Raw genomic sequence first — 17,094 nt, 5'->3', positions numbered from 1 at the left:
CTGTCTTAAACACCTGTTAAGCAGCCAATGAGAATGAAGAAACAAACCAGCACTTCCTGGTTTACACGTCTTGGTGGTACCTGTCATTAATATCATAACAACCGTGAACAACATTATGTTTGTTAAAGAATTAGGATTACTTCATCTTCACTGGACGATAAAAGGGAGTTTTTGACCTCTGGCGGCATACGGTGGGTGTGTTTGTCCTTATTTGGACGTGCTATTTGTAGAGAGCTAAGCTTGTAATCCCAGCAGAGTGTTGCTATCGCCCTAAAACTGCTGGTCCTGCTTTAAAATCGTCCTGTATTTTTCAATGTTTCGTAGCGTAGCGACTCATTTTACCATTCTCTTTACTTTCATCCTTATTTTTAACAAAATAGACTGTAATGTCACTTCTACTAGCTGGACGTCAGCTAAAGTTATACTCTTCTGATTGGGAATGTTGCAACAGTACAAATGGAGAGAATCTGTATGGTCCTTATACTAAAAAAAAATGATTTGACGAATACATGCAGCCGAAACAAATGTTTTAGACGTAAATACTGTGTGAGCAAACATCCATCCATCCATCCATTTTCTACCGCTTGTCCCTATTGGGATTGCAGGGGTCCATCCATCCATTTCCTACCGCTTATTCCCTTCAGGGTTGCGGGGCTCCTGGAGCCTATATGCTGTATACCAGGGGTCACCAACCTTTTTGAAACCAAGAGCTACTTCTTGGGTACTGATTAATGCGAAGGGCTACCAGTTTGATACACACTTAAATAAATTGCCAGAAATAGCCAATTTGCTCAATTTACCTTTAACTCTGTTATTATTAATAATTAATGATATTTATCTTTGTGGAAACACTGATCATCTTAATGATTTCTCACAATAAATATATATAGAAACAGATAAATATCAATATGCAACACTTTATTTTTATATTTTCTCTAAGTGCACATTTTTCAAATTGAACATTTTCAAATAATCACTTCTAAGACAGTCTTGTGAAATCACAATACCCCATTTTAACTAGCTAGCCACTAACATTTTTAAACAAATCATGAATTACTTTGCACCATGTTTGTACAAATAACTCATGTAAAATACAAAAGTCAACACTCAAATTTTTAAATAAATCATGTCACACTTTGAACTGGACACCAAATCTGTTGTCTGTTTCTTTGTCAGTTAGTGAAGACCTAATCTTTAAAATATTTTCTTGGATTTTCAAATTCTATTTGAGTTTTGTCTCTCTTAGAATTAAAAATGTCGAGCAAAGCGAGACCAGCTTGCTAGTAAATAAATAACATTTAAAAAATAGAGGCAGCTCACTGGTAAGTGCTGCTATTTGAGCTATTTTCAGAACAGGCCAGCGGGCTACTCTCTGGTCCTTACGGGCTACCTGGTGCCCGCGGGCACCGCGTTGGTGACCCCTGCTGTATACACTTACTGGACACTTCATTGGGTACACATTCCATATCTTATTACGTCAAATGCAAGAAAATCTACTTTTTCAAAGTTAATACATACTTTACTTGGTGGATGTAGCAAAATGATGAGACCGTAGTAGTCGAAATAGCTCTCCCCACAGTACAATTCCATCCATCCAGCCATCCATTTTCTACCGCTTGTCCCTTTCGGGGTCGCTGGAGCCTATCTCAGCTGCATTCGGGCGGAAGGCGGGGTACACCCTGGACAAGTCGCTACCTCATCGCAGGGCCAACGCAGATAGACAGACAACATTCACACTCACATTCACACACTAGGGCCAATTTAGTGTTGCCAATCAACCTATCACCACGTGCATGTTTTTGGAGGTGGGAGGAAGCCGGAGTACCCGTAGGGAACCCACGCAGATACGGGGAGAACATGCAAACTCCACACAGAAAGATCCTCAGCCATTACTAATATAGTATCCATTGTAATAATTGCAATAGAATACATTTTGATATTATTAGATTGTGCATGATACTTAACGTTGTGGCCGGTGAACCCATCCATCCATCCATTTTCTACCGCTTATCCCGTTAGGGGTCGCGGGGGTGCTGGAGCCTATCTCAGCTGCATTCGGGCGGAAGGCGGGGTACACCCTGGACAAGTCGCCACCTCATCGCAGGGCCAACACAGATAGACAGACAACATTCACACTCACATTCACACACTAGGGCCAATTTAGTGTTGCCAATCAACCTATCCCCAGGTGCATGTATTTGGAGGTGGGAGGAAGTCGGAGTACCCGGAGTGAACCTACGCAGTCACGGGGAGAACATGCAAACTCCACACAGGAAGATCCCCAGCCATTACTAATAAAGTATCCATTGTAATAATGGCATTAAAATAGGTTTTGATATTATTAGATTGTGCGTGATACTTAATGTTGTGGCATTTTTTTTAACCGCTTGTCATGGGTGAGATGAAGCCTGGGGTACACCCTGGACTGGTCTCCTGTCAATCACAGTAGATTAATTTACAATTCAGAGCAAAGGTCTCAAACTGAATTTACTTGGGGGTCAACTAAGGAAGAGTCTCTGTGATGTTGGTATTGACTTCAGAATCACGTGACCAAATGTGTGTAGTTTCTACCAGCAGCTACAATAGATTATAAATGTGAAACTAAATGTAAACAATTTATATTTTGAACACTGTTGAGTTGCCTAGGTGAGGGTTGGACACACATGTTTCTGTTGTGCCGCTATTGTAGTTGGTGTTTATTGGGATTCAAGATTGATTGCCTTAATATATTTAACTATTAGCCTGACAGGGCGTGGACGCAATTACAATGAAATATGAATATGTACAAACTCCAGACTGTGAGGCTGACGTGCTAACCACACGGCCACCAAGTTTCGCAGAGGGGAAAATAAGTGTTTTTGTTCCTGCCACGCTACATTAACATTCTGTTTTCATGCTTCTACTAAAGTCAGCTGCAGTCATGCCCATCTCTCTGCTGTGGGCAGTGGACGTGCATGGACGGGTGTACAGCCTGTCCACGGCAGGCCAGCAGTGGGAGCAATGTCGCGACGCCCATATTGAGTTCAAGCGGGTGACAGCGGCCCAGCAGTGCTGCTGGGGCATCGCCTGTGACAACAAGATCTACCTGAACGTGCATGCTTCTGACGTCCCCATTCGCTTCCAAGAGGAGACCTATGAGAATCAAGTGGGTTTCTGCAGCATCTAGTAGTCTTTGTGGGTGCGTCGCCTGCATGTTCCAGCTTTCTTTTTTTTTTGCCAGCGATGGAATCCAGTGGATGGTTTCTCTGAGCGCCTATTGCCAAGCGACCGCTGGCAGTGGAGTGATGTGACAGGTCTTCAGCACCAACCTCCACCCAGTTTCCAGCTCCCTTCCAGCAGCTGGCAGTGGGAAGGTGACTGGTACATGGATGAAAACTTTGAGGGGGAAGCCACAGAGAAGGAGGTGAGTTTTTAACTAGAGATGTGACGTTTGGGAACAAGTCGGGTCTTTTTAACAGCTCTTTTAAGTGAACGCAAAGAACCGATTCGCAGTTGCGAGCCACTTTTATATGCTAATTGTTCATCTGCCTTCATATTCACTCCGCCTAACTGGATTTAAGCCACAAGCCATACAAAATGAGACAAAGTCAAAGGCAACATAGCAACATTTTGATGCAATTGACATTTAAAATTTACAGTAGGGGTAGTGCGATTTTGTGCAAATTTCTATTTTAGTTGTATTTATATTTTTCTATCGATACACATTGTAATCATTTATTATATGTAGGCCAGGGGTGTCCAAAGTGCGGCCATTTGCGGCCCGCAGGTCATTTTTTAACGGCCCCACGGCACATTTTAAAAATACGATTGAAAAAAATAAAAAACATTAAAAGTGGTATTTAAAGAGTAAACAGGTGAAATGTAACAAGAAAATGTAGCAATGTTTACTCTAATCACACAAAGCTGCTATGTAGGCTGTTTCTTTCTTTAAAAAATAGTAATGAATCAAAATCAATGTCATTATGAATTATTGACCTATTCAAGGCTCCAATTACGTCACATTAAATATTGTGAGATATTTTTTGGGGAAAATGTTGCATATTTTGTGTTTGCCATGTAAAAAAACGAGCTGTTTTTTTTAAAGAAGGGCCTAAAACGAACAAACAAAAAACATAAACAACAATAAAACGTATAATTGACAGATAGATCTGAAGTTGATCTCGAGATTATTGTGTTAAAAGTAAACAGTAAACAAAAATAAAAAATTATGATTTATTTTTTAACACTTTAATGAGTAGGACCCTTTTGGATCCCCTACAATTTTAGTGTGATTAGTTTTTAAGTGTCATTGCTCAAAAAATAATAATGAATTAAAATCAATGGTGTTATTAGTTATTTACCTTTTTAAGGCTCCAATTATATAATCTCAAATATCCCACTTAAAAATTTTATTGGGTGAAAATATTGCATATTTTGTTTTTTTCATTAAAAAAAAGGGTTTTCTTTGACAAAAAGAGCATACAATTTAAATCTTTAAAACATTTTATATTGACAGATAGACCTAATGTTGATCTAGAGATTTAAAAACTTGAATAATAACACAAATAATAATACTGAATAATGACACATTTTTTATATTTTTTGGACCAAAACCCTTTGGGGTCCCCGGGATCAAGCCTGAGTGGAAGCCTAAATATATATTTTTTATACATATATTGTATTGGTTTTTAAAATAAAAAATATCAAAATGGCCCCTGCTAGCTTTGATTTTTTGGACACCCTTGGTGTAGGCCAGTGTTTTTCAACCTTTTTTGAGCCAAGGCACATTTTTTGTGTTGAAAAAATGCGGAGGCACACCACCAGCAGAAATCATTAAAAACGATACTCAGTTGACAGTAAAAAGTCGTCGTCGCAATTGTTGGATATGACTTTAAACCATAACCAAGCATGCATCACTATAGCTCTTGTCTCAAAGTAGGTGTACTGTCACTACGGCGTGCCAGCAATCGGAGGGTTGCTGGTAACTGGGGTTCAATCCCCACCTTCTACCATCCTAGTCATGTCCGTTGTGTCCTTGGGCAAGACACTTCACCCTTGCTCCTGATGGCTGCTGGTTAGCGCCTTGCATGGCAGCTCCCGCCATCAGTGTGTGAATGTGTGTGTGAATGGGTGAATGTGGAAGTACTGTCAAAGCGCTTTGAGTACCTTGAAGGTAGAAAAGTGCTATACAAGTATAACCCATTTATCATTTATCATTTACTACCTGTCACATCACGCCGTGACTTATTTGGAGTTTTTTGCTGTTTTCCTGTGTGTAGTGTTTTAGTTCTTGTCTTGCACTCCTATTTTGGTGGCTTTTTCTCTTTTTTTGGTATTTTGCTGTAGCAGTTTCATGTCTTCTTTTTGCGCGATATTTGATATTTTGAGCGCATCTACTTTGTTTTAGCAATCAAGGATATTTCAGTTGTTTTTATCCTTCCTTGCGGGGACATTGTTGATTGTCATGTCATGTTCGGATGTACATTGTGGACGCCGTCTTTGCTCCACAGTAAGTCTTTGCTGTCGTCCAGCATTCTGTTTTTTTTTCTTTGTAGCCAGTTCAGTTTTAGTTTCGTTCTGCATAGCCTTCCCTAAGCTTCAATACCTTTTCTTAGGGGCACTCATTTTTTGTTTATTTTTGGTTTAAGCGATTATACACCTTTTTACCTGCACACTGCCTCCCGCTGTTTCCGACATCTACAAAGCAATTAGCTACCGGCTGCAACCTACTGATATGGAAGAGTATTACACGGTTACTCTGCCGAGCTCTAGACAGCACCGACACTCAACAACAACACATAATTTGCAGACTATAATTACTGGTTTGCAAAAAATATTTTTAACCCAAATAGGGGAAATTAAATAATCTCCCACGGCACACCAGACTGTATCTCACGGAACACTAGTGTGCCGCGGCACAGTGGTTGAAAAACACTGGTGTAGGCCATAGTTTTTTCTGTGTAGTTAAAATGCTCTTGTATGGAAAACTTTACAGTTGAAGTTGTTTTGGACTGAAGTGTTTTTTTTATATTTTATTTTAATTTTAATTAAATACGTTTCTTTTAGGTCAGGAAAAATGATCGTTGTTAAAGCATAGGGGTATGAAATGCTTACAGTAAAAACACAAGACAAATGAAATCAATAAAATAGTGTTATAATATTTCCCACAGTATGAATTGGTATAACATTGAATTATTCGGATACATGTCTTTTAACTGCTAGCAGTGATTGTTTCCTTGGTAAAACAAAAACACAAACAGTTATTTACTTAAAAAAATAAAAAAAGCCAGTCTTTTGGAAGGAACGACTCCTCAAGATCCGGTTTTCTTTTAAATAGCCATAAATACCATCTCTATTTCTGAAATACAAGCTACATTTCCCCTTGCTACATTGGTTAATGATGGGCTTGTTCTGCAGGGATGGACTTACTCCATTGACTTTCCTGCAGTTTACACCAAAGACAAAAAATGGAACTCTTGTGTCCGTCGCAGGCGATGGCTCTGTCACAGAAGATACAAAGCCATGGACTCTTGGGCTGAGGTGCATTTTTAACTGTATGTGTATTTGTTTATGTGATCAGAAGGTTCCTTCACCCGTGTTTATGTGTATACTGGCAGATCCCCTCGCAGAAGACATCTCTACCAGATCCCTTCAGTGACATCAGCTGCGGTGGATGGGAGATAAGCGAGGAACCACAAGGCCGACTGTCACTGTGGGCTGTGTCGCTACAGGGGAAGGTACAGTTTTGTGAACAATAAAAGTTTATTGGAGATATACAGTATAAGATAGCAATTCTCTGTCTGTTCTGTAGGTGTGGTTCAGAGAGGGCATCTACTATAACAATCCTGAGGGGTCTTTATGGTCTGAGATGCCCATCCCCGGAGAGGTGATCCAGATTAGCTGCGGCCCCGGGGAACTGGTGTGGGCGGTGCTGTGGGAGGGCCAGCTGATCGTCAGAGAGGGCGTCAGTCGAGATTTTCCCCAAGGTACTGTTGCCAGCAGAATGAGCTTTGTTTATTGAGTTCTGTAACGGGACTCTTCTTTTCTTCCGCCCAGGTACCTCCTGGTCTGTAGTGGACTCTCCAAGTCCAGATGTAGGTGCCATGCATGTGGCTGTAGGAGTCAATGTTGTCTGGGCTTTGACCAAGGACAACAAAGTAAGTCAATTGCAAACTAACATTATGTCATTCCACATTTAGGTGCACAGTGACAGACTTAAGACCCAGGGGATAATGCTGCACAGCCAGCTTTTTTCACTTAAGCACATAGGAGAATAGGGCTCTTAAAGCACAACTCCAGATTCTTGAGCATGGCACTGCAAGTAAATAGGTTTGGTTGATATCAGCCCTTCAGTCATCAACAATTGCATCATCTGAGAAATGGACATTGAAACAGTGTAGGTCTGACTTCGTAGGATATGTACAGCGAGCAGTGAACATAGTGAGTTCAGAAAGCATAAGAACAAGTATATACATTTGATTATTTACATTTGATTATTTATAATCCGGGGAGGTGGGATGTGGAGGGGGGAGGGTGTTAGTCTAGGGTTGAAGTTGCCTGGAGGTGTTCTTTTAGTGCGGTTTTGAAGGAGGATAGTGATGCACTTTCTTTTACACCTGTTGGGAGTGCATTCCATATTGATGTGGCATAGAAGGAGAATGAGTTTAGACCTTTGTTAGATCGGAAAGAAGTAGTAGCAAAGTATGAAGGTTCCGTTTGTGGGGGTAGCCACAGCCCCTACTCCCCCGCCACTCATCACCATCATTCGTCATTTATATGCATTTTCTGCCTATAAAACTAAAATTATTCTCTATTAAATGTGTTTTGTACTAACATTTTAGGGTGTCTAGAATGGATTAATTGGATTTACATTGTTTTCTATGGGAAAAGTTGCTCCAGACCCTTCTGGAATCGATTAATAACAAAAACTGAGACACCACTGTAATTATCATAGGGAGTTACATTCCAGGACCCCAGCCCCCCATCCTCTTTAAGGTCAATTTTCACGAGGTAGGATTGCTCGGTATTTTATGATTTTTATGACTGTTATCTGCATTAAATAAATGGGTTATACTTGTATAGCGCTTTTCTACCTTCAAGGTATTAGAAGTTATAATATCTTCACACAGCTTTCACACACACATGCACACACACACACACACACACTTATAAACACTAGTTATTTTCAAATTTTTATGACTATTATCTGCATTCAAAGTCTTTATAATACCTTCAAACAGCTTTCACACACACACACACAACACACACACACACACACACTTATAAACACCTTCTATGCTCTTAAAACCCTTTATACACCCTAAAACTTATGCAATGTTAACATGAAAACTTACTCAAATCTTAATGTACTCAATGGAACTTTTAAAATCAGCGATGCACTGAGCCCGAAAGTTGGCCGCAAAGTGGTGAAGGAATACAATATTGAATTTTGGAAACAATTAGTTTAGTTTAATACCACACAAACTATGCAGAATTGATTTACATGCACATTTGCAGAGTGATCTAATTAAAATTGCTTGCTGCTATACCAGGTGTGGTTCAGACGTGGTGTGAACTCCCACAATCCCTGTGGCTCTGGTTGGATAAGCATGGTTGGAGAAATGATCATGATCAATGTTGGACTCAATGATCAGGTAAAAATTTCACCACTCCCTTTGTCCAATACAATTGTTAAACCCTTTCTTTTTTAAAAGATGTACCATTGCGTGGACAGGTGTGGGCTATCAGCAGTGAAGACCGCGCCCTGTACTTCCGTCAGGGTGTTACCGCTAGTGAATTTAGTGGGAAGACCTGGAAGGCTGTCACTGTTCTCCGAGATGGGGATCGACCTCATTCCAGTGCCAGTAGCCAGCAGAGGTTGCAACCCACTCAAACTCAATTTGATTAAACCACACTTTTTGTTTTTTGTCATGCATAGCTGTATTGTTTACAAAAACAGACAACAAAGCTCAGATGATTCCTGATTACCGTACCTTTCCTGTTGTGACAGTGCTGGGTGTTACTTCAGTGAATTACATCCACCATCTGTGGTGAGTGATGTAGAGTCTGACACGGAGAAAGGATCCACAGAGGAAGCCAACTGTTTCAACGCCCACACTGAGCCCTGTGGCCAGCAGAACGACACCCCTAAGTCCCACATTCCAAAAGTTACCAGCGACAGCTTCATCTCTCAGCTGGTATGTGATAGAGAACAAGCCTCTGTTGCTGTCCCACTAGCAGAGAGCATCCCTGAGGAAGGAGATATCAGGCATCTGAGTGACGATGGGGTTCATTCTGAAGGCCCCCTTGACCCCCGGTGGAGTAATGTGGATCTGGAGGAAGCCCAGAGCCAGCAGGCCCAGTTGTGTGTTGTGTCAGACTCCGCAGACACTTGTAGCCTGTCGTCTGTGGCCACATACACCCTGGCCATGGAGGACTCGTATGGGGCAGATGAGCACCCTCTGTGGGCATGGATCAGTGGAGGAGGGTGCTCTGTGGACAGTCATTCCCAACTCAACTGGTTCCACAGCAACATGAACTCTTCATGTGTGTGCTACAAAAAGAGAGATAATTCATCATTTGTGATGTTTCTGTCATATACCGGTTAAGGTTGTTTCCTCTGCTTTTATTTTTCCCAGTGTTGGCCCAGTCAATCCAGTCAATGAGCCTGTCTGTAACCCCGGCCCAGATGGCTGCCTGGCGGAAACAAATCTTTGAGCAACTCAGTGAAAGAACAAAGAGAGAAATTGATGACTTTAGACATTATGAACAAGCCATAGAACAGGTGAGTGCAGGTGAATTCAATATGCACAATAAAATGAGATGAATAGGTATAAATAGACAGTACTCTCTTAGTCTCATTCATTGTTCAAATGTACCTAATGAAGTGGCTGTGCCTTTCTATCCCTTATTCTTTCATATGCCTGTATTGTTTACCATGGAAGTGTGTGTGGGTGAAGAAGGGCACCATGCAGTGGTGGAGAGACTGGAAGCCACACAAGTGGATAGATGTTAACTTCGCCCTCGAGCAGTTCTCCGGACCAGATGGCAACAAGGATGGCATCCTTTTTGTCTATTATAATTACTATGAGGAGAAGAAGGTAGGAAGGCATAATGTGTTTGGTGTAGATGTTTTAAGCAGCCACCTGCTTAACCTTGTCCTGTAATCATGCTGCAGTACCTTCATGCCTTTATCAATGAGGTAACAATCCTGGTGACTGTGCTCAATGACGCCAAACACACTTTTGCCATCTACACACCTGAGCGGATAAAAAAGAGGTGGCCCATTAGAGTAGCAGCTGCAACAGAGCAGGAGATGCATGATTGGGTAAGCACAGACTGGCAAATAGACACTTTTTAACATCTTTAGGAACACTTAAGCTATCAAACATCCTATAACCGCAATATAATGAACACTTCATTTATATTTTATCAACACTGATCTCTGTCTTTTTGATTTCATGTCCCTGTCTCCAGTTGGCACTGTTGAACGTGTCATGCTGTGACTCCAGGGGCATCCAGGGTCCTCCTTCTAAACAAGCCATTTGGTCCATCACCTGTAAAGGGGACATCTTTGTCAGCGAGCCGTCCCCCAGCCTGGAGGCCATGCCATACCCCACACCCTGCGACCAGATGTAAGGATGCAAAAAAACAATTTGATATAATTTTTTCCTAAATTTTATAGTTTATATTGAATTGCTCCTTTGGGCAGGTTCTGGCGTCAGGTCAGTGGTCACCTGCGCATTGTAGAGTGTAATAGCACTGGGATTGTGTGGGGCATCGGTTATGACCACACCGCCTGGGTCTATGACGGGGGTTATGGCGGAGGCTTCTTCCAGGGTCTCCCCACTAGTAATGACAACAGTCACACACAGACCGATGTCAAAAGTGTCTTCATATTTGAGAACCAGAGGTGGAACCCTGTCACCGGCTACACCAACAGGTGGAGCGCTTACTCTGTACTTTTTTCCAGACCCTAACAATGACAGAATGCTTATTTTGTGTTTAACATACTTGCTCCCTCATTTCTTAAAGAGGTCTCCCGACTGACCGTTATATGTGGAGTGACGCCTCAGGACTGCACGAGTGCACAAAAACAAACACCAAGCCTCCATCCCCTCAGTGGACATGGGTACACACATGGAGGCACTTATTATGTCTTGATTAAACTTTGTGCCGCCATGTTTCACTTCCCTAATTGGCTGTGTTCAGGCTTCTGACTGGGCCGTCGACTACAGCGTCAGTGGCGGGACGGACCGGGAAGGCTGGCAATATGCTGCAGATTTCCCAGCGTAGGTTTCACATGCCGACTGTTGAATCCACCTCCCTTATTGACAGACCGGGACTTCAACGTGTCTGATCTCTGTGTGCAGGTCATATCATGGCCATAAAACCATGAAGGACTTTGTGCGACGCAGGCGATGGGCGAGGTAGGCTTTAAAAAAATCTTTAGAGTACAATATTTATGGCGCAATGAGCAGTCATAATGACATCATATTAATGACTTCTTGCATATATTGTCCACATCAACTCATAATGTAACTCAAATGTTTTGTTTTTTTAACAGGAAGTGCAAACTGACCACCACTGGTCCCTGGCAGGAAGTCCCACCCATCCCACTGAGTGACGTGACCATCCTGCTGTGCGCCGCCCAAAGCAGTGTGGCTGTGGTGCCCATATGGGCCATCAGCAACAAGGGAGACGTGCTCTGTCGACTGGGAGTCACCACTCTTACGCCCGCTGTAAGTCACTACAGCTTTTGTTGAAGCAAATACTTATCACTTCCTATCTTTCCTGATTGTTCAAAGCTCTTGACATAATCTTTTTATACCATAGGGAACTTCATGGCTTCACGTGGGGACCGACCAACCATTCAAGTCCATCTCCATCGGGTTAGCAAGCCAGGTTTGGGCCATCGCCAAAGATGGCTCTACTTTCTTCAGGGGTGGGGTGTCTCCTGAGACCCCTGCAGGTCAGTGGACTTTATATTTTCATGAGTAGATTCAAAATACTTCAAATATACAGTTTATAATAGGAAAATGATAATGTACTTTGTATTCTATGTCACCCTCTGCAGGTGAGTGTTGGTACCACATTCCTTCACCAAGTAAACATAAGCTGAAGCAGGTGTCTGTTGGTAGGACATCAGTGTACACTGTTGATGACAATGGTGAGGCGCTTGCATAACAGTTTGTTTTTGCATACTATTTCTAATTATGTGTGATGTTTTCTGTACAGGTAACTTATGGTATCGGAAGGGTTTGACTCCCAGCTCCCCTCAGGGCTCCTCGTGGGAGTATGTATCTAATAATGTGCGCAAAGTTTCTGTTGGGCCTTTGGATCAGGTTTGTGCCACATACCAGGACTGTCTCTTTAACTCTTGTTAAAAGTATTATGCGACTCCATCTTTCATCCTGTCTTGATTATCACAATCCAGTGTACATCCACAATAATGAGAATGAACTATTGTTAGATGAACACCAAATCACACGTCAATGTGTTATGATGTTTGCAAAGGCATGTGTCATTTTCTCTTATCATATGAACATAGATGGTGCTGATTCAAAAGTATGACTGAAACCATGTATAATTTGGAAGCTGATTCGTGTTGTGGTATGGTTTAGGTGTGGATCATAGCAGACAAGGTGCAAGGCAGTCACAGCCTGAGTCGTGGGACAGTGTGCCATCGACTTGGAATCCATCCCATGGAGCCCAAAGGGCAATCGTGGGATTATGGAATCGGGGTAAGGAAAGGATGGACTAAAGGCACAGGGAATTTCCTTACGTATGAAACCTAAGAGTACATACTGTAGAAATACAGCTACAGTCCGTGTCTTAATTAACCCAGTTAAAATCAATGGGAATTACATCTTGCATTTAAAAATTGTGAGAATGTTAGTGATTATTTTGAACTAACTAATATTATGTTCATCTCATCATCTAGGGAGGGTGGGACCACGTCACTGTTCGAGGGAACGCCATGGAACCACCCAGAATCTGTCTCCCTTCTCTGACTGGACCGCTTGCACAGACTCCTGCAGATCCCCCAAACTGTCAGTAACACGGATGTTAGGACACACCATTTAACACAACGGTGGACACGGAGGACTCGTTTTTTTTAACATCTAAAACATTCATTGCCTTTGTAGAACATATTACTGTTACATTCCTTTGAAACTTCACACTTAAATAATCACTGCTACTTTTTTCTTCTTTTTTTTTTCCCTAATGGTCTTCACACACATTTAAGCTTATGACTTGTTGTGGTATGATTTACCTGGTATAAATATGTATATAGTATTCTGTGTAACAAAAAAAAGCTCAATGCTATAGTTTACAAATGATCGTGTATGCTGAGCTCCCTATTTGTCAACTCATGCTATATATTGTTGTTATTGTTTGGTGTCTGGTACACCAGAAGCAGCTACCAAGTCTTTGTGGGACATTTTAAAAGTTAAAGGGGACCTACAATGATTTTAATCTACATATAAAACACTTCCTTGTGGTCTAGATATAATATATTTATTATGCTTTGGTGGAAATTTTGCTCCACAGTCACTTTAATACCCGATTTTTAAGTATACCTGCAAGAGGACTGATTCTGGAGGCGTTCCCAGATTGCAAATGAAACCACGCCCCACCCTCTTTAAAAATATCATAATTGTAAGTCATAAAATACAAAATTCATCATAGGTCCCTTTTAAAACAAATAACCCTAAGCACAGATCTCAACAAACAATGGGTTTTAATTGTGTAAAGAGTAAAATTAAGTACCAGGAATAACATCACAAAGATCAACCCGGGTGGGTCGTTTGACAACTGCTTTAAGCTCAATACTACACACAACTCCTGCATTGACCTGGTGCCTGCTTCTTACAAATAGAAGTTACGCTTAGTTTTAGGCATTGTTAGAACCACTATCTTAATTGTCTTTGGAATATGTGCAATACTTAAGGTAAAACTTAATTCTCGGAACCTACAGTTTGCTAAGAACTAGGCTAAAAAATATATTTTTGTTATAAAATTGTCATCCTATTTAGCATGTTAGCTGCTAAAAAAGTTACAGAACATTTCACACTCAATAGAAAACATATTAGCTATGTGGGCATGTGTTGCTTTCTATACATAAGGATTGTATGGTCTGTTACTGTGTTGTAGTGACTTCCTTATGTCACACATGTAGTGCACGATCAAATACCAGTCAATAAATACACATGTTTATTGACAGCTCATCTTCAGTACAATGTCCCGCCTCTGGACATTACAAATAACCTGATTGTTGAAACAACATCTTTGCAGACAAGTCAGACGAGTCAGTTGTGTTCTCAGCAGTATGGGAGTTCATCTTCATGATGAGCAAACACTACTTCATTCTGTGTTCTCTTCCTGGATTCAGCAGTTGTGACTGAAGGCTATGCTCAGCAGGTTTTTTTTTTTCCTTTAACGGACTAAAAAGATCACGCAATTACAAAAAAGGGGAGAGGAAGAAATCCTGGCTTCCAAACCGAGAAGTTAGAAAAAGACCAAATATTTAGCCCTTCCAAATTAAGTTCACCCTTCATTCTGTTGAGAAAACAGAATTAATAAACTCAACCACTTGTTGAGTTTAAGTGCTGCAGAAAGTCAACTGGGTTCCTTAGAATACCTCTGTCCTGACTGGATTCCACAGCAGTGCATTTGCAGGAACTAGATGTCATATGGCCCCTAAGAGTCCACGCTCATCTCCTGCTCGGAGACCAGTCCTCCTGATATGCTAGCTGTGCTGGCTGAAGCTGTGCACGTGGGTGAGATATTGGGTCAGACCTTCCTCCCCTTCCTCTTCCAGGTGCTGCTGGTAGCACTGGAGCAGCTTGGCGGTGCTGGCCTCTGACGGGACCTCGCCAGCAGGCAGGCAGGCTCCCGACATGTCCAGGATGATGGAGGTCAAGGCCTTGATGTAGTTCTTTGCCAGTGTCAGCGTCTCGATCTTGGACAGCTTTTTGTCCATCTTCACGTGCGGGATGGCCTCGCGTAACGCTTGGAAGGCGTTGTTGAGTTTGTGCATGCGCTGGCGTTCCCGCTCGTTGCTCTCCAATCGCCGGATGCTGCGCTCCTTTGTAGTGGAGCTGTGTTGCCGGCGCCGACGACCTCCCCCAGAACCTCCTTGGCGCTTACCCTTCCGGCTCCGCAAAGAACCTCTCCAGGAGCAGCCAATCCGCACGGAGGCCTCGGAGCCTTCCTGCTCGCTGGAGCCAGGTTCCGGTTCTGTGTCTCCTTCAAGTTCCTGCTCTGGGTCAGACCAGGTTGGTTTCACAGCTTTTCCCTTGGACTTCATCCTGCTTCTTTACCGAGCTCTCCAAAGATGTCACAGCTTCAACTTGCCTACAAGGAGTGATGAGAAGAAGTCATGGTGCACCACATCATGTCAGCCAATTATTAAACACTTAAAAATGGAGGCACAGTATGGATTCTTCAAGTAGGTAGAGTAATGACAAAATATTCAAACAGTAGAAATGAGGAGAAGCAGCGTCCTTTGTCTTCCATCAGTAAATGGGAAATGTTTTCCCTGGGGCCAAAAAGATACTGTACAGGTACTGTATGATCCCCAGTGACACCCACTATAAGTGAAAAAGGCTCCTTTTCCAATTCAAACAGTCTTGCATCCTGTTTATATCTAATCAGTCTTTTGCAGTGTGAAAACTCCATGATGTTGGCCTGCGAATGCACGCTTGGCTTATCCACTACTGAGATAGTGTCCATTTGAAGGTTAGACTCACAAAAACACATGACTAATTCACCCTGTTGCTCTATTGATTTAATTGTAATATAGTTGAATAGAGTTGCTTATGCTTGAATACTCTTGAACCCCTTGGTAGACCCATCACTATCTCTTTTAAAGCAACTGTCTTTGTATAATAATGCATCTAAAAAGTATAATGAACTAAAAAAAACAAAACAAAAAGCACACATCCCTTACCTTTATTCAACTTTCCGTTCACAGAGAATGCGCGGCCAAGCAGTCAGCATCATAAGTGGATGAGGAGCGTGTGGAGAAGACAGTGGTTGTGCATGGTGGCCTTGCCGCAGACACACGCACGCACACGCAGATGTCTGTGTCACATGTGTGAGACCTGAAGCTGAATGATGTACACGTCGCGCTCCTCAGCCAATCTGTGAGTAGCTCACTCACACAAACCCCACCCCCTGTACACATGCCTAACCTGGCAAGCTCCTGCAGCAGCCTTACTGTGAAGGAAAACTAGAGTACTTTAAAACTTTTCTTCTGCTTGGGAACAAATAACACAAAGTCATACTTAATTTTTATGTTTAAGTTTTATTTTATTTTTTATGCTACAAACATGCAGGGTAAAGTCACATTTACTTGTTTTTGTCTCCACTTATACTACCTTAATTATTTTCCATCAAATATTACCAATTTTACTTGTATTGCATTCTCATTATATTTTGTGTCCTTATTTTCACAATTGTATTCAGTTATTTTACTTAACAGTGCCCAACCTGTCTTTTTTTTTTCAACTCCCAATTTTTCATAATTTTATACCTTCCATTTCTTTGACACTGGAAGTAATGACAATGTGTGGAAGTTCTAGTGTAAAATAATTCTTATTAATAGACATGGAGAAGGGGTAGGATTAAATAAAATCAGCTTATTCCTAATCCTTTTCAGACATGTTGAATTTTACAAAAGTAACCATGTGATGTTCCTTGTAAACATGTGCATGAAGAGTACCAAATGAACATACTATAAATGAAACTGTATTAATTTTTCAAATTTATGAAATTCGATTTTATTTGTGTTGAACAAATTACATTAAAGAAGCGCACAATTCAACATGTTCGAAAAAGAGCATGAAAAAGCTGAGCTTACATAAAATCCTGTCTCAACAATTACCCATAATTTAACTTACTGTATTAAAATGTTATTTTAGATAGCTTGTGCAGTGATAAAAGAAAAGAAAATAAGAAAAAAATACATTAGAAATAATAATTACATTACTGATGATATCATCATCCATCCATCCATCAATGTTCTACCGCTTGTCCCTTTCTGGCTCGCGCAGGGGCTGAAGTCTATCCCAGCGGCCTGAACAATCATATTAATTATTATAAATGAAA

General features: G+C 41.4%; 2 protein-coding genes across 2 annotated transcripts; one reads left to right on the top strand and one right to left on the bottom strand.

Annotated features, from left to right (window-relative positions):
* The first annotated feature begins 41 nt into the window (after positions 1-41).
* On the top strand, positions 42-14,209 carry tecpr1a (tectonin beta-propeller repeat containing 1a). The gene is made up of 24 exons (XM_062056078.1): positions 42-191; positions 2,909-3,145; positions 3,221-3,403; positions 6,397-6,519; positions 6,597-6,716; positions 6,791-6,965; positions 7,036-7,136; positions 8,532-8,633; positions 8,714-8,856; positions 8,990-9,525; positions 9,618-9,763; positions 9,924-10,079; positions 10,157-10,306; positions 10,456-10,613; positions 10,691-10,921; positions 11,014-11,110; positions 11,191-11,270; positions 11,352-11,408; positions 11,546-11,720; positions 11,815-11,950; positions 12,056-12,148; positions 12,217-12,323; positions 12,603-12,722; positions 12,923-14,209. The coding sequence occupies exons 2-24, from the start codon at positions 2,921-2,923 to the stop codon at positions 13,037-13,039; spliced, it is 3,531 nt and encodes a 1,176-aa protein (XP_061912062.1). The 5' UTR covers positions 42-191; positions 2,909-2,920; the 3' UTR covers positions 13,040-14,209.
* Positions 14,201-16,167, bottom strand: bhlha15 (basic helix-loop-helix family, member a15). Its single transcript, XM_062056083.1, has 2 exons — positions 15,935-16,167; positions 14,201-15,339 (listed from the first exon to the last, which is right to left on the bottom strand). Exon 2 carries the CDS (start codon positions 15,290-15,292, stop codon positions 14,732-14,734), a length of 561 nt encoding a protein of 186 aa, XP_061912067.1. The 5' UTR covers positions 15,293-15,339; positions 15,935-16,167; the 3' UTR covers positions 14,201-14,731.
* Between the last annotated feature and the right edge of the window lie 927 nt (positions 16,168-17,094).

The sequence above is a fragment of the Entelurus aequoreus genome, linkage group LG08 (genome assembly GCF_033978785.1).
Source record: "Entelurus aequoreus isolate RoL-2023_Sb linkage group LG08, RoL_Eaeq_v1.1, whole genome shotgun sequence".
Taxonomy (NCBI): Eukaryota; Metazoa; Chordata; class Actinopteri; order Syngnathiformes; family Syngnathidae; genus Entelurus; species Entelurus aequoreus.
This window is presented reverse-complemented; position numbering and strand designations above follow the sequence as displayed.

Excerpts from the sequence above, each read along its gene's own strand:
- tecpr1a (XM_062056078.1), top strand. The coding sequence starts at position 2,921 with ATGCCCATCTCTCTGCTGTGGGCAGTGGACGTGCATGGACGGGTGTAC. Across the intron at positions 8,634-8,713 it reads ATGTTGGACTCAATGATCAG|GTGTGGGCTATCAGCAGTGA; the intron begins GTAAAAATTTCA and ends TTGCGTGGACAG. Across the intron at positions 11,111-11,190 it reads CATCCCCTCAGTGGACATGG|GCTTCTGACTGGGCCGTCGA; the intron begins GTACACACATGG and ends GGCTGTGTTCAG.
- bhlha15 (XM_062056083.1), bottom strand. The coding sequence starts at position 15,292 with ATGAAGTCCAAGGGAAAAGCTGTGAAACCAACCTGGTCTGACCCAGAG.